The 18985-nt window shown below is 35.5% G+C and overlaps 1 protein-coding gene across 1 annotated transcript in view; it reads right to left on the reverse strand.

The window, feature by feature from the left end:
* Window positions 1–5702: 5702 nt before the first annotated feature.
* Window positions 5703–18985, reverse strand: part of slc24a2a (solute carrier family 24 member 2a) — a 92842-nt gene continuing 79559 nt past the window's right edge. Inside the window, exons 9-12 of the mRNA XM_088914801.1 lie at window positions 13087–13227; window positions 10847–10936; window positions 8086–8252; window positions 5703–5952 (exon numbers count right to left, since the gene is read on the reverse strand). Of these exons, the coding sequence (XP_088770927.1) occupies window positions 5703–5952; window positions 8086–8252; window positions 10847–10936; window positions 13087–13227 (648 nt within the window). The remainder of the gene's footprint in view (window positions 5953–8085; window positions 8253–10846; window positions 10937–13086; window positions 13228–18985) is intronic.

Genomic DNA, 18985 nt, shown 5'->3' on the forward strand with positions numbered 1-18985 from the left:
TCTACTGTACTTCCTGTTTCTGTTGATGCTTGCTACTGTCCTGCTGGTTGATTTCAAGCAGTCAATCTGCTTGAACAGCCCTCCTGCAAGGGAGAAAAAGGAGTTGGTCCTATACTTCTAGCTTTTCATCCTAGTCTTTGAGGAGATACAACAGGGATTGGGGGTTTGGTTATTATAATTTAAGAATTATATTCAGAATACCTTCCCAGAAGAGTTAGATGATCATTTTGTCAATCACCTGTCTGATATTTGTCAGTGTAGACCACAAACACAACAGGGTGGATTAGTAATTGAAACACAAAATGTAGAAATGGTCACAGAACTCCAAGAATAACTTTTGATTATACTTTCATTGCTATTGATTATCTTTAGATTCTAATTAGAATCTAATTTCTGAGAAGCTCTTTCTTCTCAAAAAGTAAGCCACCTATTCTCTTTCCTAGGGTTACTAAAGTATTGTGGAAGACTCATTCCACACTTCGCAAGCACTCTTAAGACATTAAATGAACATTTCAGTGGTTACAAACTTGGAAATGGACAGAGGCATGTAATACTCCATTTCACAAAGGTAAGAAATCCTTGCTAAATTCAGAGGTCTTTTGACCTATCCTTACCTCTCCAAATGGCATATGATGCCTCTCCTTACGTTGTAAGAACAGAAGTATCGCACATTATGCCTTCAGGAGAAGAGAGACCCATTGCTTTTGCACCATGAACCTTCAGTGTACCCAAGAAAAACCATGCCCAGATTAAACATGATGCACTGGAAATTCCACAGGTTCATGTTTGGACAGAAGTTCACACTTCTCACTGGTTAGTGCCGTCTGAGGTCAATATCCGGAGTTCACATACAGTATACATTCCTTCCATGGCTGCGAGCGGCATGTGGCATCTCTCTGCATACATCTATGAAAGAAAGTATCCAAAATCAGCTCTGCAGAGAAATGCTGACGATATGTCAAGATTGCCATTACCAGTCACCCATTCCGAGGCGGTGCAGAATGTCATCTTTCCTGTGGGTAACACACCTACTGTACCTCTGTTAACCAGGATGAATTCCTAAGTGAATCCTTTGGATCAATAATCATTTAAAGGTATCTTCAATTAGTGAAAAAGCATGTAATAAAGCCAATAATAATATCGTATAACATGTAATTGGATCTTCAGGACCAGGTTATAAGGACTAAATCTTGAGGAACAGAGATGAAGGGTTTGGATCCCTGGTGTTAGAGGTACAACCGAGGAATGGGCACCCCTGGCGCTGGAATAAAACCCATACGAGACTGAAGGCATTGATGCACTTTCCTCCGAACCAGTAAAATAGATTTGCTATAAAATGTCAGTAAATGATTCTTTTATAATAATTTATATTACCTAACTAAAATTAGTAACTCAGGAATTCAGTGAATTATGTATTTTAATTTCTCCAAACCCTCCATCTCTGTTTATTATATATTATGTAAGAACCAATAAATTAAAACCAAATGTTAATTATATCATTTCATGGAGTACTTTATTTCCATAATATTTTAATACATATTTTATGCATTTTTACATAAATACCATTTAATAGATTCAAGTAAACAAGAGTATATATTATATGGTTATATATATTATATATATGTCATTGAAAAGAAATCTTACACATACACAATAACAGTGCAAGATCATGTTTTAGGAAAAACATGTATCATCCCATGTAATTTCAATAGCCTATGTACAAAGTAACATGGTGCTAAGTATTTCACAGTTGTAATGCATTAATTCAACATCCACGTTATATTGTATATATATCCATGCTTCTGTGAATTTTATTCTCTTCTTACATGTTAGTTATTAAGGGTGAAAACCAACTCGCTTAATGTGCAGTTTTAATTCAGAAACAAAGCCCACTACTGAGCCCTCTTGATGCATTAATTACAAATGTCCATGATGGCCTCTAAATGACCTGCAAATTTCAATGCTGTAAATACACACGTATTAGATAAGGAAGGAATAATACACTTTTAATACACATCAGCTGTGCAAATCTGTGAATAACATTAGTTTGTATCACTCGTGTGACATAGACTAGATTCTATAACTAAACAATGAATATTATATAGGTATTCAGCTGTGAGGTCTATTTATCCTATGTTAATGATGTGAGTCCAGAGGCAATGTACTAATCTATTTTACCACTGGAGTGTTAGCTGTACATTTGTGACTTAGAATACACTATGAAGCAACTTGTACAATACTAAAGGTTAACAGTCTTGCAACAAACACTATATTCTTGACTTCCTAAAGTGACGCATGCTCTTGATGACAGAAAAACCTTTATTTTTCTTACATCTGCTCACATGAACAGAGCAACTCATTATACTGTCGTAATCTACTTTTGGGAAAGCAACTTAAACATTGACGTTGGCAATGAAACATCTATGGTTCAATTTTGATGTTGTAATTTCAGATTATATGACGTTACAAAACACTTCAGTGGATTTGTGTTGGTGGATTGCAAATGACTGCAATATCTTCATAAAAAGAATAATATCTATGCTTTCAATAACACGAGTGAAAGAAAGAATATTCTGTACCAATCAAATACCTCCAAACAAGATTTTCCCTTTCAATTTAAAATGTAAATAAAAAACTTCAACAAAGAACCAGCTGTGGTTTGGTATTCTTAGAAGCTTTCAAATGTTTAAAATTTTAATATTTATACACTACTATTTACAAAATCAATCAGAAAATTGCAATATATGTGTACTCTAAAAACCTTAATTTATTTTGTAATTGAGTATCCAGAGCATTGTTAATGCAGGCAAGTAGATGAATTCTTAGTGTAGCTTTCAAATATTTGCATTTTGTTGTTATATATTTGCACAAAGCTGCTTAGAAGTTGTAAAGTATTTCACCATAATGTCACTTTGAAACTCAGAGTAATGTAAAAACAAAAATTTAAAAAAATAAACAATACTAAAATGGATTAGGTTTCACAAAAAAATGTTACAGACACAAGCTATTAGAAGTTATCCAATTATTGTCGTTTCGGCATAAAAAAAACAAAAATGTATGTTTCAAAAATAAAAACTTCCCCCATTCAAACATGTACTGTATGGTTTGACTATGGAATCTGAATTCTCCATTGGCTTGGTGAGTTGCAAACAAACCAAGGTTTCTGATTTGTCAGTTGAACCAAATACTAATGACAATATTCATTTGTAGGAAAGAAGGCAATAAATATGTACTTTACCAATTCTGTAAATTGATATATGCTTAAGAATAAAAATCATAAGCATATAACAATTTACAGAATTGGTAAAGTACATTGATCATATAAATACATTTGTAATGTATATACATTGAATTCTAACCATTAAGATTTGTATTATCCTGTGAAAAAGAAATACTGTTGTTTGTCTGTGTACTGTATATAAATAAAAATGGATTGCAAGTATCTGTTTGAATCATAAACATTGATTTACATTTCGTCAAAAGTTTCAGATTGAATACAATTGGATGCATTGTTTTGGATAATCTAGTTGAAAACAAAACCTAGCTTTAGTTTTTTTCAGGAAATTGATCTCCTGTTATTTCTGCTTAGACTTTTTTGGGAATAAATTACAGGAGCCGTAATTTCTTTGTTGTGCTTGGACCATGCTGCCCTGAATTGTTTTATACAGGCCTAATCCCACTGGAGTGGGCAAAATAGATGACTCAATTTTAGATGGCCATTTAAAATGTCCGTGGTAACAATCTGCATAAAAATATCTGCATACTCGCAACAGAAGTACATGGAATACGTTAGATTAAACCTGAAGAAAAAGACTAAATGAAGGTGGATTTAAGGGATTTAAAGCAAAAAAGGTCTAATGTCAAACTCACAAAAACAGATTAGCACTAGCAAAAGAATGGAAAATAGTACTGAGCTAATATGCTGCGATGAGATTAAATTAATATACTCCATAAATGTTTAAGAGACTATTACTTATTCTCTTTTTTTTGTCCCGATCAATTCTGTCTTAACACTGAAATATTTTGCATTTGTTTGGTTGAAGTATTTAGTATTTATTTGAAAATGCCCAATTTGGCAATGTATGCTTTAAGGTTCTGGAGCATGTGTCATCAACAGGGGCTGACAAACTGCTTTTTTAAGGTTAGATTGAGTTTTATATCTACACAAACTGGAAAAACACATTTGAAAGCTCTCCACTGAGGAATTACCCCTAATTTAAATCATTTTGTAGCTTGGTTTCAACAGGATAATGTAAACTTACAAAAAAAGTGTATCACACGCTGGTATTTTAGCAAAAAACATTATTTTGTTCTCAGTTGAACTTTTGATCCAGGAATGAAAGTCTGAAAAAATAGTAAATCTTGATTTCGCTTTCAATACAATATTTCCTTAAAAGCTATCCAGAATATTACCTTGCATCTGAAGTATGAGAGGCTGCCTAACACTTTAAACTGAAGCTATATATACAGATCCACCTTTGTAGTATAAGATGCAATTAATTTAATTTTTACACATGCCTGTTTTTGAAAGAGAAATGTAGGAAATGTTTGTTATATCTAAACATTTTTTTTACTTTCATTTATGGTTGCATCCTCCAAAAGCAATGAATTACTGCAGTTTATATTACAGATGACCTCTTGTTGTCTGTTAGCAGTGTGAAAAGATGAACTAAATTAAATATTTTATAAATGTTACAGATATAAGACTCAACATGAAGGAGTTTTGATGGCAGGCTTCACATTATACATGATGAATTTTACTGCCTCCTACCTGACTCAATCAGACCCCCCTTCACACACACAAACAACCACCATATGCATTACCCTACGTAGATCTGACATCCACTTAGGATGACAAATCTAGTATTTGTTCACTGAATTTATGAGCAAGAAAGTGAAAAGGAAGTTTTTAGTTTCAAACACTTCAGAAACGTCTGTGCCCGCTAGAACAGCTGATGACAGTTTGGAGCTAGCTACTTCTACAGCTGCGAGTGTAACACTTTGTCTTGTGTCACAAATCTGCTAAATAAACAGTTCAGAGGGATGATTAGCTTAGCTTTCGCCATGGGCTGGAACATTATCTAGAACGTGTATTTGTTATAGCCCCCATCTTATTCATTTATCCAAGCTCCTCTTCTGCAGTGATTTTTCACTTAAGTGTCTGTAGAATAGTTCAGATGAACAGTAGCAGTCACACATTTTCCAGACAAAGGATTTTGCCTTTCTTTCAGAATAGCACCAGATGTTCTCTTTTCACGGTTTTCTGATGCCTTGCCTTCAGCACATGCATATTCACAGTGTATGTTAAATGCATGTTCATCCAACCATTAATTTGAATTTAAAAGACAAAGTTCAAGCCTCTGAACGTTTGTGGTAGTCTTTGTTCTGCCCTCAGAATTGCTGAGAAGATCTTCTCTTTGAATCCACCACAGCAACAATTCAGTGCTATTCGGTTATTTTTACTCTTCTTCTGTCATTCATTTTGTTCAATATAATTTTGTATTTCAGACATAACGAACCCACCTATCAGGAAGATAGGGACCTTAGGCCAAGTCTTGTGTTGCTCATGTCAAAAAGTCAGGAGAGTCCGGTCCGTGCTTTTGGTTCAGTCACTTAATCCAGCCCCCTCTTCCTTCCCAAACTCCTGCTTCCTTCCTTCCTTTATGAAATGAAAACATACTCTATGGAAAGTGTGGGGCAGCTCAGACGGAGATTGGGCACACAAGGATTTTGTCCTCCAGCATTACGCTGACCACTAGGAACACAAAGTAGAGCAGGAACATGATTAAACCCAGGAGCTTGCTCATCTTCCACTTGCACGCAGCGATGGAACCAATGACAAACAGCAGCATGAGGAAGAGCAGCACGATGGCACAGAAGAGCCCATTGCTGCTGACTGCCACGGGGGCCATGTTGTTGATAAAGGAGTATAAGAGCCATGGCAGAGGAAGTCTGTGGAAAAATTAAAGAAAGGAAAAGCAGAACATCAGGCTACATATCTTACAAATCATCTGTCGTACAAAGCATTGACCTTTAATAAGAAACAAATATGTGAAGAACATTCTTACAAACTAGGGGTGCCAGGAAATAACCTGAGCATTTGGTCAAAGTTGAGGCACGTGGGAAATGGTGTAAATTCTTTTTAGTCTCTGGCACAGCTCTGGTGGTAAATAAATCAGACAGATGTGACAAGACAAAGATTTAATAATAATAATAATAATGAACTAAACTACACAACACAAAATGATAACGCATCCTACAAACCTAGAAACCCGGAATTTCATCCCTACAATCTGAAACCACTATGAAACACCTTAAAAGACAAAAAGAGAAAAACCCTGCATCCTCATAAAAGGAGATCACTGAGAACAAAATATCCCTCCTACAACACAGGTGCCTAAAGCTGAATGGGAATCAATGTCCCTATTCTTAAAATTCACTCCCAAACTATGAGAGGATTCCATGGCAAAGGAAATCTCTGTAATAATGCTCAGATTATTTGGCTTCTAAGACTGATCAGAACAATGTCCTTTTACATGGCACAAGCTTTGAGGAAGATGGTCATATTCCTTCTTCTCTTTGTGACTTCTCTGTTTTTCTCTGCCTTTCTTCTTTCCTTGTCTTTTCTCTCCATTACTCTGTAGATATTCTGTGCTCTAATGTTTTTTCTTTATTATCATTCTAATGATTTACCATGAAATTAATCAGTAAATCAGAAACTTTGTTCATCTGTGTTTACCTGCCTCTTAGTCCACCAAACACTACAACACAAATGTTATTAGATTTTACAACCCCATGTCATAATACTTTAATGTATTTTCTAGAGTTGCTTAAATATTATTGAAAGAATTAGTTCTGAATTTTAAATGGTAGTTTAATCACTAATGCTCCAGTAGGCCCCCATTACTACAGGAAGCAGCCTCTTGGCAGTTGCTAGACTGTTTCTGTTACACCACTGTTTTTTCAATTACTAAAAGATTAGAATCTTACCTGAATACCTCTTTCTTTTTTCCTGCCTTTTGACTACTCAAGAAAAATACTTTTGAAAAAATAATATGAGGTTTAATGTTTTCAACTATTTAAATTATTTTTAATCAATAAAAGCCTGAATATGAACTCATGTATTATTCAAATATCCTGGATATAAATTTCAAACAGATCCACTGCTTATGTGTAAAACTGCTTTGACATATCACATCGTGATTGTGGTATGAAATTTAGTGCTTTACTTTGGCTCATTTACTACCTTAGTTTTACAGTGACATGAAGTAGAATATAATGCTTGATAAAGTGTCTTGACTAAGCTTTAGTAAGGTTTTTCCCAAGAGAAGAGTATTACATTGTGCAAAATTACAAATTACACCACAATTAATTAAATGTTTGCCTCAAAATCAAGACCTTAATTTTGGATTTGAATTGGTGGCATGGTGCTGTGGCAGTTCGTGCTGCTACATCACAGCTCATGGTTTCCTCTCACCTCCAAGGGCATGTTGGTTATGTTAACTGCTGTCTCTGTGTGCATATGTGCCCAGCAATAGGGTAGGGTTCTGCACCCTGTGCTTATTGGTTAAGGTCTACTAGGAATAAACAGCTTTCCTTTCCATATGAATTTAGAATCACCTATTATTTTTTACACATTAGAGGCAGCACATTCTCAACTGATATTCAAAGCTGACTGGAGGAGAAGCACACAGGAGTCGCTGTATTACTGAGAGCCAAGATAGTCCACTCTAAGCTCGGCAGCATTCAGCCAATTATGTGTCACCTCATGCGAAATCCCGGACACAGTTGAATAATATTGTTACAGGCTTAAACCTTGGATCGTAGAGCTTAACCTGTATTTGGGCAAGCGCCTTTACTGGTAGAGTCACTCAGGAATTTCAGCAACTTTCTGATTATGAATACATGGATGACATATTTCCCATCGGGAAGGCCTTTTAGCAAGGACTAACAGTCATGCTTTAGTAGTTACAGTATATCAGTATGAAGAAGATTCGTCTGCAGATCACATGATTTATGTGAACTGATCTCAAACTCTTGTGTTGAATATTTCTAAGAAGAGAAAGGTGGAACAAAGTTACTCACCCAACAGTGATGTCAAAAATATTACTGCCCACAGAGCTGGACACGGCCATATCGCCAAGCCCCTTGCGTGCCACAATGACACTTGTGATTAGGTCAGGAATTGAGGTACCAGCTGCTAATATTGTCAATCCCATAATCTCTTCTGTAATCCCTATGGTCTCTCCAACCTGCAGAAGAAGATTTTTGTTGCAATGAAATTCTGTAAAGATTAAAATCTTGTTTGCAAAGGAACCTGTTATGCTATATACTGTATGTTATGTTATTTATCCACTGTTGCTTCAATTCTTTGGGATGAATGGTATCTGAAGTCCTCGCCGCTCACACCTCTTCATAAAATGCAACTATTTAGGCATTAGAATATGTGGTTTAACTTTAAGTTATAAGCACCCTAGTTTCCAGGTCAAAGAGGCAATAGGCATTTAAGGTAATGCATGTGTGGACTGTAAACTGACTGATAGAAAACAATATCTGAATACTTCAACTGGGTGATGTAATTTGTGTATTGGTGAAGAAATAGATAAGTATCTACAACAGATACAGGTTTCTTACTATTTTATATCAATGATTACGCAGTTAGCAAACTAGTGAGTGTGCATATAATGGCCAAATACAAGGATTAGTCAATACTGTAGACACAGCAAAAGAAACTCAAATTGATTCAGGCAAAATTCAAGACCTTGCAAACATCGGGCAAGTAGACAAGTGCAGAGTATCACTTGCAAATAGCAAAAACAATCTATAATACAAAATGAAAAATTCAGATATTTGTTTTGGTCCATCAGTTACATCTTCTAAACAATGTGGAAAGGAAAAAAAATGTTAAATAATCATAGGACATGCACTGCATTTAAAAGATATTAAGATATTAAGTTGTAACTGTCAATCCAAACAATCAATGTTCAAAAGCAACAGCAGTATATAAAAGCTCTTCAAAGAAGACCACACTTCAAAGAATCTGACTTTAATACCATACTACTTATACGTACAACAAAACAGACACCAAATGTTGAATAACTTGCCATTCTTCCACCATGTTTCAAATTACACTGTAGTTATTTTTTGGCGTAATGACCATGCACTATGGAATCACTTCCATTTTTAAAACTAGATAACATTTTTTTCCCTTAAAATATAAAATCTGGAAGGTTTATAGAATCAGTGTCATTGCAAAATAAAATACAAAGCACCACAACATTTCACACCTTTACACACTGAAGGCAAATAATATGACTAGTGCCAGCAAGTAATAAGAAATTTGCTCATTTTGGTTTCTTTGCTCAAGAAATATCAAACAAACCAACCAAGAATACAAGAATACAACACTGCATCAGCCCAAATAACACAAGCAAATTGACCTCTAGAAGAGGTAACTCTTAGTAGCAAACTACTTTCGGATTTGTATTTCTTAAGAACAGGATTTAAGACATTGAGAATGCTGTCATGATATCAATAGCTCCCTTCCTATACATATCCTATAAAATATAGTCAAAAATATCATGTCTAATGCAATTTTCTCTTTGTTACATTTACATACTTCCATTAAATACAAGTTCACTTTCCTTTTTCTAGACAACATAATTAACTAAGATGATAATTAAGAAATGCCTCTTGATCGGCCTTCTGGCACTTTCTCTGTTTTCAGCTCAATCAAATACCTTCAAAAAGATATAAGCTGCTTACACTGTATTTCTGGACCTGGATTAATCCGGCTTTCTCAGAACAATTACCTCAAAGCCTGGAAAGGGTTCGCAGGTTCTCACCCTCAAATGACAAGCACCATCTTCTTACACTCAACATGCTGCACTGTCTCTGCAAAGTTACATACCTGACTTCTGTTTCTGCAGAAGGTGTTCAGTTGTATTTAATAATTTGTGGTATACGTTAGGATTACATTTTACAAAATGTTGAGCAATGATACATCCTTTTGTATGACTGCTTAATTTAAATTCCAGAATTCCCACCTTTTCTTTATTGGTGAGACAAATTAAGAATAGATCATTTAAATCAGTGTTATTCACTCCTAATTCTGAAGGGATACAGTCCACCAGTGTAGTCCTCAGTGAGTGAAAAAATGGCAACATTAATAAACTCCTAAGTGACCAACTGATTGAAATCAAGTCATTAAGAGTCCAGGGTGGAGTAAAAACAAGAAAACATGGTCCTGGAGGGCTGCTCTGAGTGGCTTATTAATGATTTAAGAGATCAGCTGTTTTTATTGAAGGCATTGCAGATGAAAGAAAACAGAAAATCTGTATAAGGGCTTTGGAACTGCCCAAACTGAAGCATAACATTTTGGTTACAACAGAATTGTTAGGAAATAAATAGTGCAACATACTGTACACATGAAGAACATAGATATAACTTAGACTTTAAGGCTCTACAGAACAATCTGTCACATCTGCAGTTCCTAAAATCCAAGTACTTTAAAGCCGTTTGAATCATCAATAGCTTAGAGGTGTCATCAAATCATTAAAAAAATGTGACTTATAAGACTCCCTGGCTTGGGGATCTCCAGAACTAGGACAAGAGGCACCTGCAGTATGGTTTAAGCCAAAATGTTAGGTACAAAATTCCAAATGAACATTTTTCTTAAACAAGCAACACCAATACATAAAGTTAACATTCCAAAAATGACAAAATTAAGAAGTAATTAGATTTAAAATTTAAACCACATGCGGTATTTAGAACAGTTTTTTATAGACAAAGCATTCAGTATGTAAAAAGGTATGGCAATGATTCAGAAATCAGTATTTCTTCTTACCTGATGAGCCCACCACACCATGAGATAGGAAAATCCTGCAATCCAGCAGATGGAGCCAAAGAACGTAATGGGAAAGAACCTCTTTGAAGTCTGCAAGACAAAAATTACAATTACAATTAAAATTGTAATGCCACCTCACATTTCCTACAAATGTAATGTGTCCTATAATATAACCTAAATGTGTAATATTATATATATGTGTGTTATGCAATATAATTAATATAATACACACTACATTATTCTTAAGCAACTGATAAGGTTATTTGAATTGGTTTTAACTAAAAAACTAACTCATAATGACAGCTGAATCTGATGTGTTAAAGGTCTTGTACAGTATTTTATCTATTTGTTAGTTACCACAGTCCTGTTCATATCTTTTATCTGTAATGCATTTTTTTACCATTTCAATTTTACACTTTAAACTGACAAGTAAATCTTTTTCTAGTTTATGGCATTTTGTAGAACATAGCATTTACATTACAGCACAATGAATGGCTGGATTAAAGCAGTTTGCGAATTTCTATTAAATCCTCCTTTTTCTCAGTACTTATGAAAGAGGTCCTTCTGCATGTCATTACCAATTCTATTGTTTTCTTTTTTAATGTAAATCAATACACTGTATAATCATGGCACAGTTAAGGTGCATTTTCTCCATCCAGAATGTATTTTGAGTACGAGTAAGCAGCTGCATTAATGAGACTTCTGAAATCCACAAAGTAGATTTCTTCCATTATTGGGTTAGACAAAAACAACATACTTTAAAGTCTTAGAATAATAACCATGCCCTGTACTTGTAGATTATGTCCACATTTTGGCATGGTACTGTGTGCAACTGTTTTGTTTGTTTGGTTTCTCTTCCTGTTAAGGTGTATTGTTGATCATGGATTGTTCTGAAACAGATTGTGTGTTGTTTGTGTTGTCTTCTTTAATCTACCTTAATTCACACCCACAAGGCACCTGGATAAGATACCATCTTGACCCACAACAGATTAATAATTATGGGTAGTTTAGAAGATAATGTTCAGGTGTTTATGATGTTTCTTTCCTGGATCTTTATCTGTAAGATTGCCCACATCCCATTACTTTTGAAAGACAGTATCCGTGTGCCTGGACCTGTATTAGTACATTTGTGAAAGTACATAATGGAGGCAGGAACAAAGAGGGTTGTAACTGGGAGAGATTTAATCTAATAGAAAATTTCTTACAATAGCCAGGTTTACTTATAAACCAAGACTCTCTGTGGAGGAGGGATGAGAAGTTAGCACATCTTTATAGAATATGGGAACACAGTAGTCTTAATTAATCTCTCCTAAATGGCTGCCTCTCAGGCAGCTCCTAATTTAACTCCTAAATTTTTGACAGATCTAAAACATCACAATTGATCACAATGTCACAGTGTTGCAATCCAGTCTGAATACTTTGGTATATACAATTGAAATCCTGAAAGGTGTTCTTCTCTGTTATTCTGTTGTTTCTTTTAAGGATCAGAGCACCTACTCCTCTTTGCTGGTAATTTTCCCATCACAAACAAGAAAGTAACTTATTCCCAAGAAAGGACATGGGTTCAAAAAAGATGACCAAGACATTGTACTCTTAAGTACTAGTTGTACTTAAGAAAATGAGAGATGTTATTCATTAGCCATTGACACAAATCTTCCTACAGTCGCACAAGACATGAATAGCATCCATGTTCTGGAGAATTGTTAGCATAGCGCTGATCTATAAACGGAGTGTCAAAACTGAGCCAAGTAATTATTGACTGACTTCTATTACACATATGGCTATGGAAACAGTTTTTAGTACTAAACATGACAACAGCTATTTGAAAACAGGATCTTAAAAGACCATGGATTGAGAATAGGTAAATCTAAATTAAATAGGCAGAGTTATCTGAACAAGCAACAGCAGGTTTGTAACATTATTAATGACTTAAATATGTCTTAAGGTCTTTAAACCTGAGAGATATAAAGCTAGTGAAGTTTAGTTTTGATATATTGTAGAATGTAGAATCTGTATAGTGCCTGATCATTACCCAAGTTAACATTTTTAGACTGCTGATAGACTCCTATGCAAAACAAAACTCAGTTACTGAACAATAGCAACAGTGGATATTTATGTTTATAAACTGCTTATATGTCTGTAAATCTATATGAACAAGACCTTAGGAAAAAATGAATGGAAAAGACTTCAGACACACTTCATTGCATTAATAATAATATTAATGTTTATTGGCTACTCACCAGTTTGCGGACATCAGGAAGAGTAAGCCAGAGTGGGAAGACAATGGGCAGAATTAAGAGATATGTGGCCCGCTTGCGATTGGTTTCTGGCCAGGACAGGCTAAGGGGCTGATCTTCATCATCTTCGCCATCATCACCACCCTAATTAAGAAAAAGCACAACCTTATTGTTCTTACTGGTAAGCATGTTGTGGAAGATAGTGCTTATATGGTGCTTGTACCTGGTTGACATTTTAAAATCTAAAATATTAAAAGAAAGATTCTGGTAATACAAGGAACATGGCGTGTTACCAGCATTAATGTTTTCAAAACACTTTACATACATAGTCTATTTTATTACTCTGATGACTGATTCTGCAACAAAAGGAGTTGTGTGACGATTACAGAGAGTGGTGAGTACGCATTGAAAGAAATGAGGAGAAGACCGGAAAAGGAACACAAGAGTGAGAGAAAAAGAAGAAAGAAAGATAGAGGAAAGACAGTTTGTGAATAAATGTTAGGCTATGCAAAGGTGACAGGAAGAAGGGTAATCAAAAGGATTAAGAAGACCACTGATATTTGAGTCCAATTCCACTTTGCAGCATCTGAGAAATACACAGAATACTCTCAGAAGTCTCTAATGGCAGGATGGTCTTAGGCTTACATGTACAAGGTAGATTGATAATATCTCTTCCTCAAGTGGAACACAATATTTGTGTAAGTATTAGTTAAAAAAAAATCTGTCATATTCTGAATTATGCAACAGGAAAAATAATTGTATTTTATGGGAGATAAAAACATCATGATACCACAAGGCTTATATCCCTATCTACTTTTATTTAAAGCCAGCAATTTCGTTTTTTTCTCCACTATTCAGAATGCCCTGTTCCATGTTTACCTCACCAAACCATAACCGAGGGCCGCCTATGATAAATGATTGTCCTCCAGTCTTGTCCTCTTCACAGAACTTTAACCAGATACAGTATGAGTAAAAGTTTCAGTCTGGCAAATCTCTGTGTGGTGTCACTAGGACACTTGTTCATAATTTTGTAATGCAATATGTGTTTTTCCACAACTTTGTAACCCCAACGTGACTCTTTCTAAACACAACAAGATAGCTTTTATTGCCAAGTCACATGAGCTCTTGTTATACTGTTAAGCCATTTAAGATAACACTTGAAGAACACAGCCATGATGAGAAATAAATTAAAAGACTCTATTTTCATAAAAGATTTACAGTACTTGTAACAGCAGAATGAAGAACATCCAAGATTTAAAAATGGACAATAATGGAAAAAAAAAACCCATTGTGGTCCCTGCTATTCACAGGGAAGGGCGGTGACGTCACCGTGCTGGTAAGCCGGCTCTCACAACCAATGGTGGCTGTATAAGTTACAAAACCTTTGCTCTATCAGGCTATATAATTGTGAACCTTTCTTTCTTATAACTGGTTTACATACTATGTAAGAAATAAGGTCTATAAAGGTTTGATTTTTATTTTGATTAGCAAGATTGTTAACAATATTGTTATGACTTAAGAGGTCATTAAAAATTAAAGAACAACGTGTAGAAACTGAGGTGTTTCCTTAACTCTAGAAGGGCTGTGAGAGACACATGATCAAAAAGAATCTTCTACTTTGGTTAAACATAATGAGGATTAAACATTTAACACAGAGAACAGAGCATAAAAAGACACAGGAAATGGGGAGATCAGGGACAGGAGATGAAAAGAGAGATGGAAGAGAAGAGTTCCAGATTAATAAACATTAACAGAAGGAAGAAGTACAGTTCAAGGTAAGTGGACCTTGTTTTGGTTTTGGATTCAACTGCTGAAGAACTCCAACATTATCTGAACATTTTTCTATAATGTAGACAGCTTGCAAAAAAAAACTTTGCAGGGAAACAAAAAATCAATATCAGGCAAACCTGATTTTAGAAAAGAACTGTTAGTAGGCTGCTGTATTTGGAGATACAATAAAATAACCAGGAGCTCAGGCAATTGTTTGAACTGCTTCTCAAGTGTTGATCAGAGCTGTTTGAAAGATAAATCAGAGACTTTTGTCACAGCTGTTTCTAAAGTACTAAACTACAGAGGCTACCAAAGGTCTAAACACAATAAACTATTTTTCTACAACTTTTTCTCCGTGATTCAGTTTTGTAATATGTTTATATTATATAATATGTTGATAATATATTTCAGTGTTGTACTATGTGTATATCTAGTTCACAACAGGAGTTTAAATTAGTTGATATGATCCTGCATATCTTTCATTGTTAGAGGTGCTATGATATGGACACATAAAGCTCAGCCATCAAGAAGGTGCTCCATCTCATTGTTCTTATGCCTTACCACTGCTGTCTGCATACAGTGTGTAGTTGATCATTTTGCATGGCAGACACTTGTATACTGTATGTAAAGATAGAATGTTTAAAAGACAGACAGCAAAGTCCAGTACCCTGCAATTGCTGCCGTGATGCTGATATCAGTGAAAGTCATAGACAGTCGACATCCCTTTTCGCTCTCCCACAGGCTACCAAGCACAGTCATTGTGATTCACGTGATTGCACTCTGCTGGCCTCTGACCACCACGCTGACAATCATCCCCGTGCCAGCCAGCACATGCAGTGTCCCGGGGTCAGAGACAGGCTGTCTCACTTCCACGTGTAGCTTGGAGTTTCAGAAGTAATTTGCGTTCTTTTTTGAATGTCAGCCTGCTTCACTGTTGTGGCAAGTAAAGGTTACGTCCCAAAAGTCCACCTGTTTAGCAGATTCGGGTTCTTGGCTGACTTGGCCTTTGCGTACAAGACCCAAGTGGTGCTATTAAAGAAAAAATAGCTCCCAAAGATTGTTTAGAGACAAGTCTGATTCCTTCCCCTTCCTCTAACCTTTTCATGAAGTCACGAACAGATATTTAGCAAACAGGGGTGAAATATTTTTTAAAAATAAGATGAAAGAGTATGGAAGAAAAGACGGATCAAATTTAAAGCTATGCTAAACCAGTCACAAGCTGTCACTTTAGATACAGTATGCAATTTACTGTTGATTCTATACTTCATATATAATTGTCTCACATGGTTTTGACAGCATTGAAACATACATTGCCTTGTTACCAGGTTCTGGCAATAGTGTCGAAATACTACTACTACTAATAATAATAACACTTTTGTAATAAGAATTTGTAAAACACTTATGACAATAAAAGGTGATTTCGTAAATTATCAAACAATTATACTTTCAGCATTGCTGTCTCTCAGTGCTGGGGCCCAGCTACAGTATTTGCGTGGAGTTTGTATATTCTTCCTGTTATCACCAGATGCTTGGGTTTTCTCCCACTGTCCAGAACATACTGGTAAATTAATATGCTTCTGAGAAAAGTGGCACTGATGTGAGTGTCTGCGTGTCTGTGTTTGCTCTGTGAAGGACTGGCATCTTGTACAGGGTGTATCTCGCCTTGCCTGGTGTATCCAGTTAGAAAATGGATGGCTGGATGGACGGACAACCTGGGAATTCTAACATTTTTATTAATTATATAATCTTAATTATAATATATGTTATTATATATGCTTCTCGGGTGCTGATCGGATCTGGTTAGAAAGATCACGAAGACCTTTGGTCTTGCTAGGCTGCTTTTAAAATTCTAACTGCATAGGCCCGAGCACAAATGAATTAATAAATGCATTCAAACAAGAATTACAGTGAAAGATTGTTCTTACTGATCAGCTCTTTGAAAAAAAAAACAACATTATTTTTCTGCAATACTCTTCTTTAAATTGTCAATATCCAACCAACAAATGTTTATTTTTATACATTTTTATATTGTTATGGCTATTGAAAGGGCTACTGAGGTGTTTAACGGAGTACAAGTTCATTATTTTTTCCAGGTTTTATTTTTTAAACTTACTGCACGAAGATGAAAAAAAAACCACAACTCTAAACGTTTTGGCGATAAAAGTTTATCGAATACATGGAGCTCCTTTAGGAGTGTTATCTGTGAAGAGTTTGTACAGTAGATAAGATAATATCACTTTATAAGCCATATACAATTTCTTGCATTAGGAATTTGTCTTTCTTGCTCTCTTCCAGCTTGCTCTCCATGAGACACACAGGCGGGGAGAGAGAAGCTTGGGGTCAGAGCGCAGGGTCAGCCATTTATACAGTGCCCCTGGAGCAACTGGGGTTAAGGGCTTTGTTTAGGGGCCCAACGGAGTAGGATTCCTCTGCTGGCCACAGGATTTGAACCAGCAACCTTCCAGCCACAGGCGCAGATCCTTAGCCACAAAGCCACTGCTCTGCCCCAAGACATTGTACTGCATGTCTCCCTGTGTTCACTTTTTTTTGCCCCGTTTCCCCTCAGATACTGTATAGTGGTAGGTTAATTGGCTTCTGTGTTAATTGTTAACTGTCTGTTTGCGCCCTGCGATAGACTGACTTCCCATCCAGGGGAGTATCCTGGCTTGCCCCTGTTGCTTGCTGAGCTTCAGCTTCCCTGTGACACTGTATTGAATAAAGTGGTTAGAAAATGAATGAATGGATGAAGATCCAATGTGCTGGTTATTGTTGCTTCTTGTATGGAAAAAATTGTATGGAAGAATTGAATAACAACGTGCCACTTCAACTAATACATTGCTACATTATTTTTATAATAAAATCTATTATATAGATGTAGAGCCTTGGATTTTATAGAACTTATAGATTTACCAAAATGTAAAGGTATCTTCTTAATTAAATTTCTAAAACAAATCTGAACAATCAACAAACTGGATTTAAAAATATCCATGAGCTACATACAATAAATCCCCACAGTCTCTCCCATAGCCTTTTACAGGAAGTCTGGGCAAATGCCATACATGACAATCCAAATTATTCCCACTTAGCAAAATCTGAAGATAATTTATGATCAGAGACTATAATGTGCATTAAACAGAAAGCCTATTATTCACTGACAAAACCTATGTACATATTTCAGGGTTGCTGAACAGGCAGTATTATCAAAATCCTTCCCATCATTTTTTAAAAAGGTCCTTAGTCATTGCAATGACTCAGTTCTCTTTAAGTATTAAAATGGTGCACTTCACCACTAATGAACTCGTAATTTTACCTTCAGAGTTCACATTAAATTAAAACCAGGGCTTATTCCATTTTTTATATGCTAATTAAATTTGATATTGATACTTGCAAGACAAAGTAATGCATTTACAGTAACTAAAAGACAACACTGCAAGTGGAATGTCCTACAATTACTCGTGTGCTTTTAAAATCCAAAGCCATCAAGATGTGTATGTCCATGGAAAAAAACGTAACCTGTCCTTGCACTATGTTGTTTTTGCGCTGGAATAGTGGGTGATAGTAACTTTGTTTTTTTTTTTAACTGGCAGCACCACAAGGGACAGTTAACAACTGAAATTAAAGTTTTTTTTTTTTAATTTCCTCCTACTTTGTGTATTACAAGGCTCACTGCCCTGTACTGCTACTAACAGATTCATCTGTTTGCCTTCACACTTCAGTGGGCATTTCAAGACTGTGACAACCTTAAAAAATGAAATCTCCTTACTTCAGAGCCTCATCACATTGTCCTACAGCATGACTTGCCTGGGGAGCAATTACCTAGCCAAAGTTAATCCACATTGCAAAAAGTCCTTAAATCAAACAAACAGTATTTTATCGACCTAAACAAACACAATGTAGCATTAATAAGCTCTGAACTCAGTAATATGTTCAGTAATAACTGCAATGGTAAAACTAACTAGAAAGAAACATCACTGCTACTTACTGAGGAGATAAGCATGGAAAACTCTTTTATATGGGAAATTGACAAATATCTGTGTTACAAAATGATCATACTGTACAGTGATATATGACCACTGAAAGGGAGTCTGAAAACGTAAAGAGTAGCTGTAATTTGCCTATGTGTGATGTTAAG

Source organism: Atractosteus spatula, chromosome 1 (assembly GCF_055471065.1).
Source record: "Atractosteus spatula isolate fAtrSpa1 chromosome 1, fAtrSpa1.hap1, whole genome shotgun sequence".
Taxonomy (NCBI): domain Eukaryota; kingdom Metazoa; phylum Chordata; class Actinopteri; order Semionotiformes; family Lepisosteidae; genus Atractosteus; species Atractosteus spatula.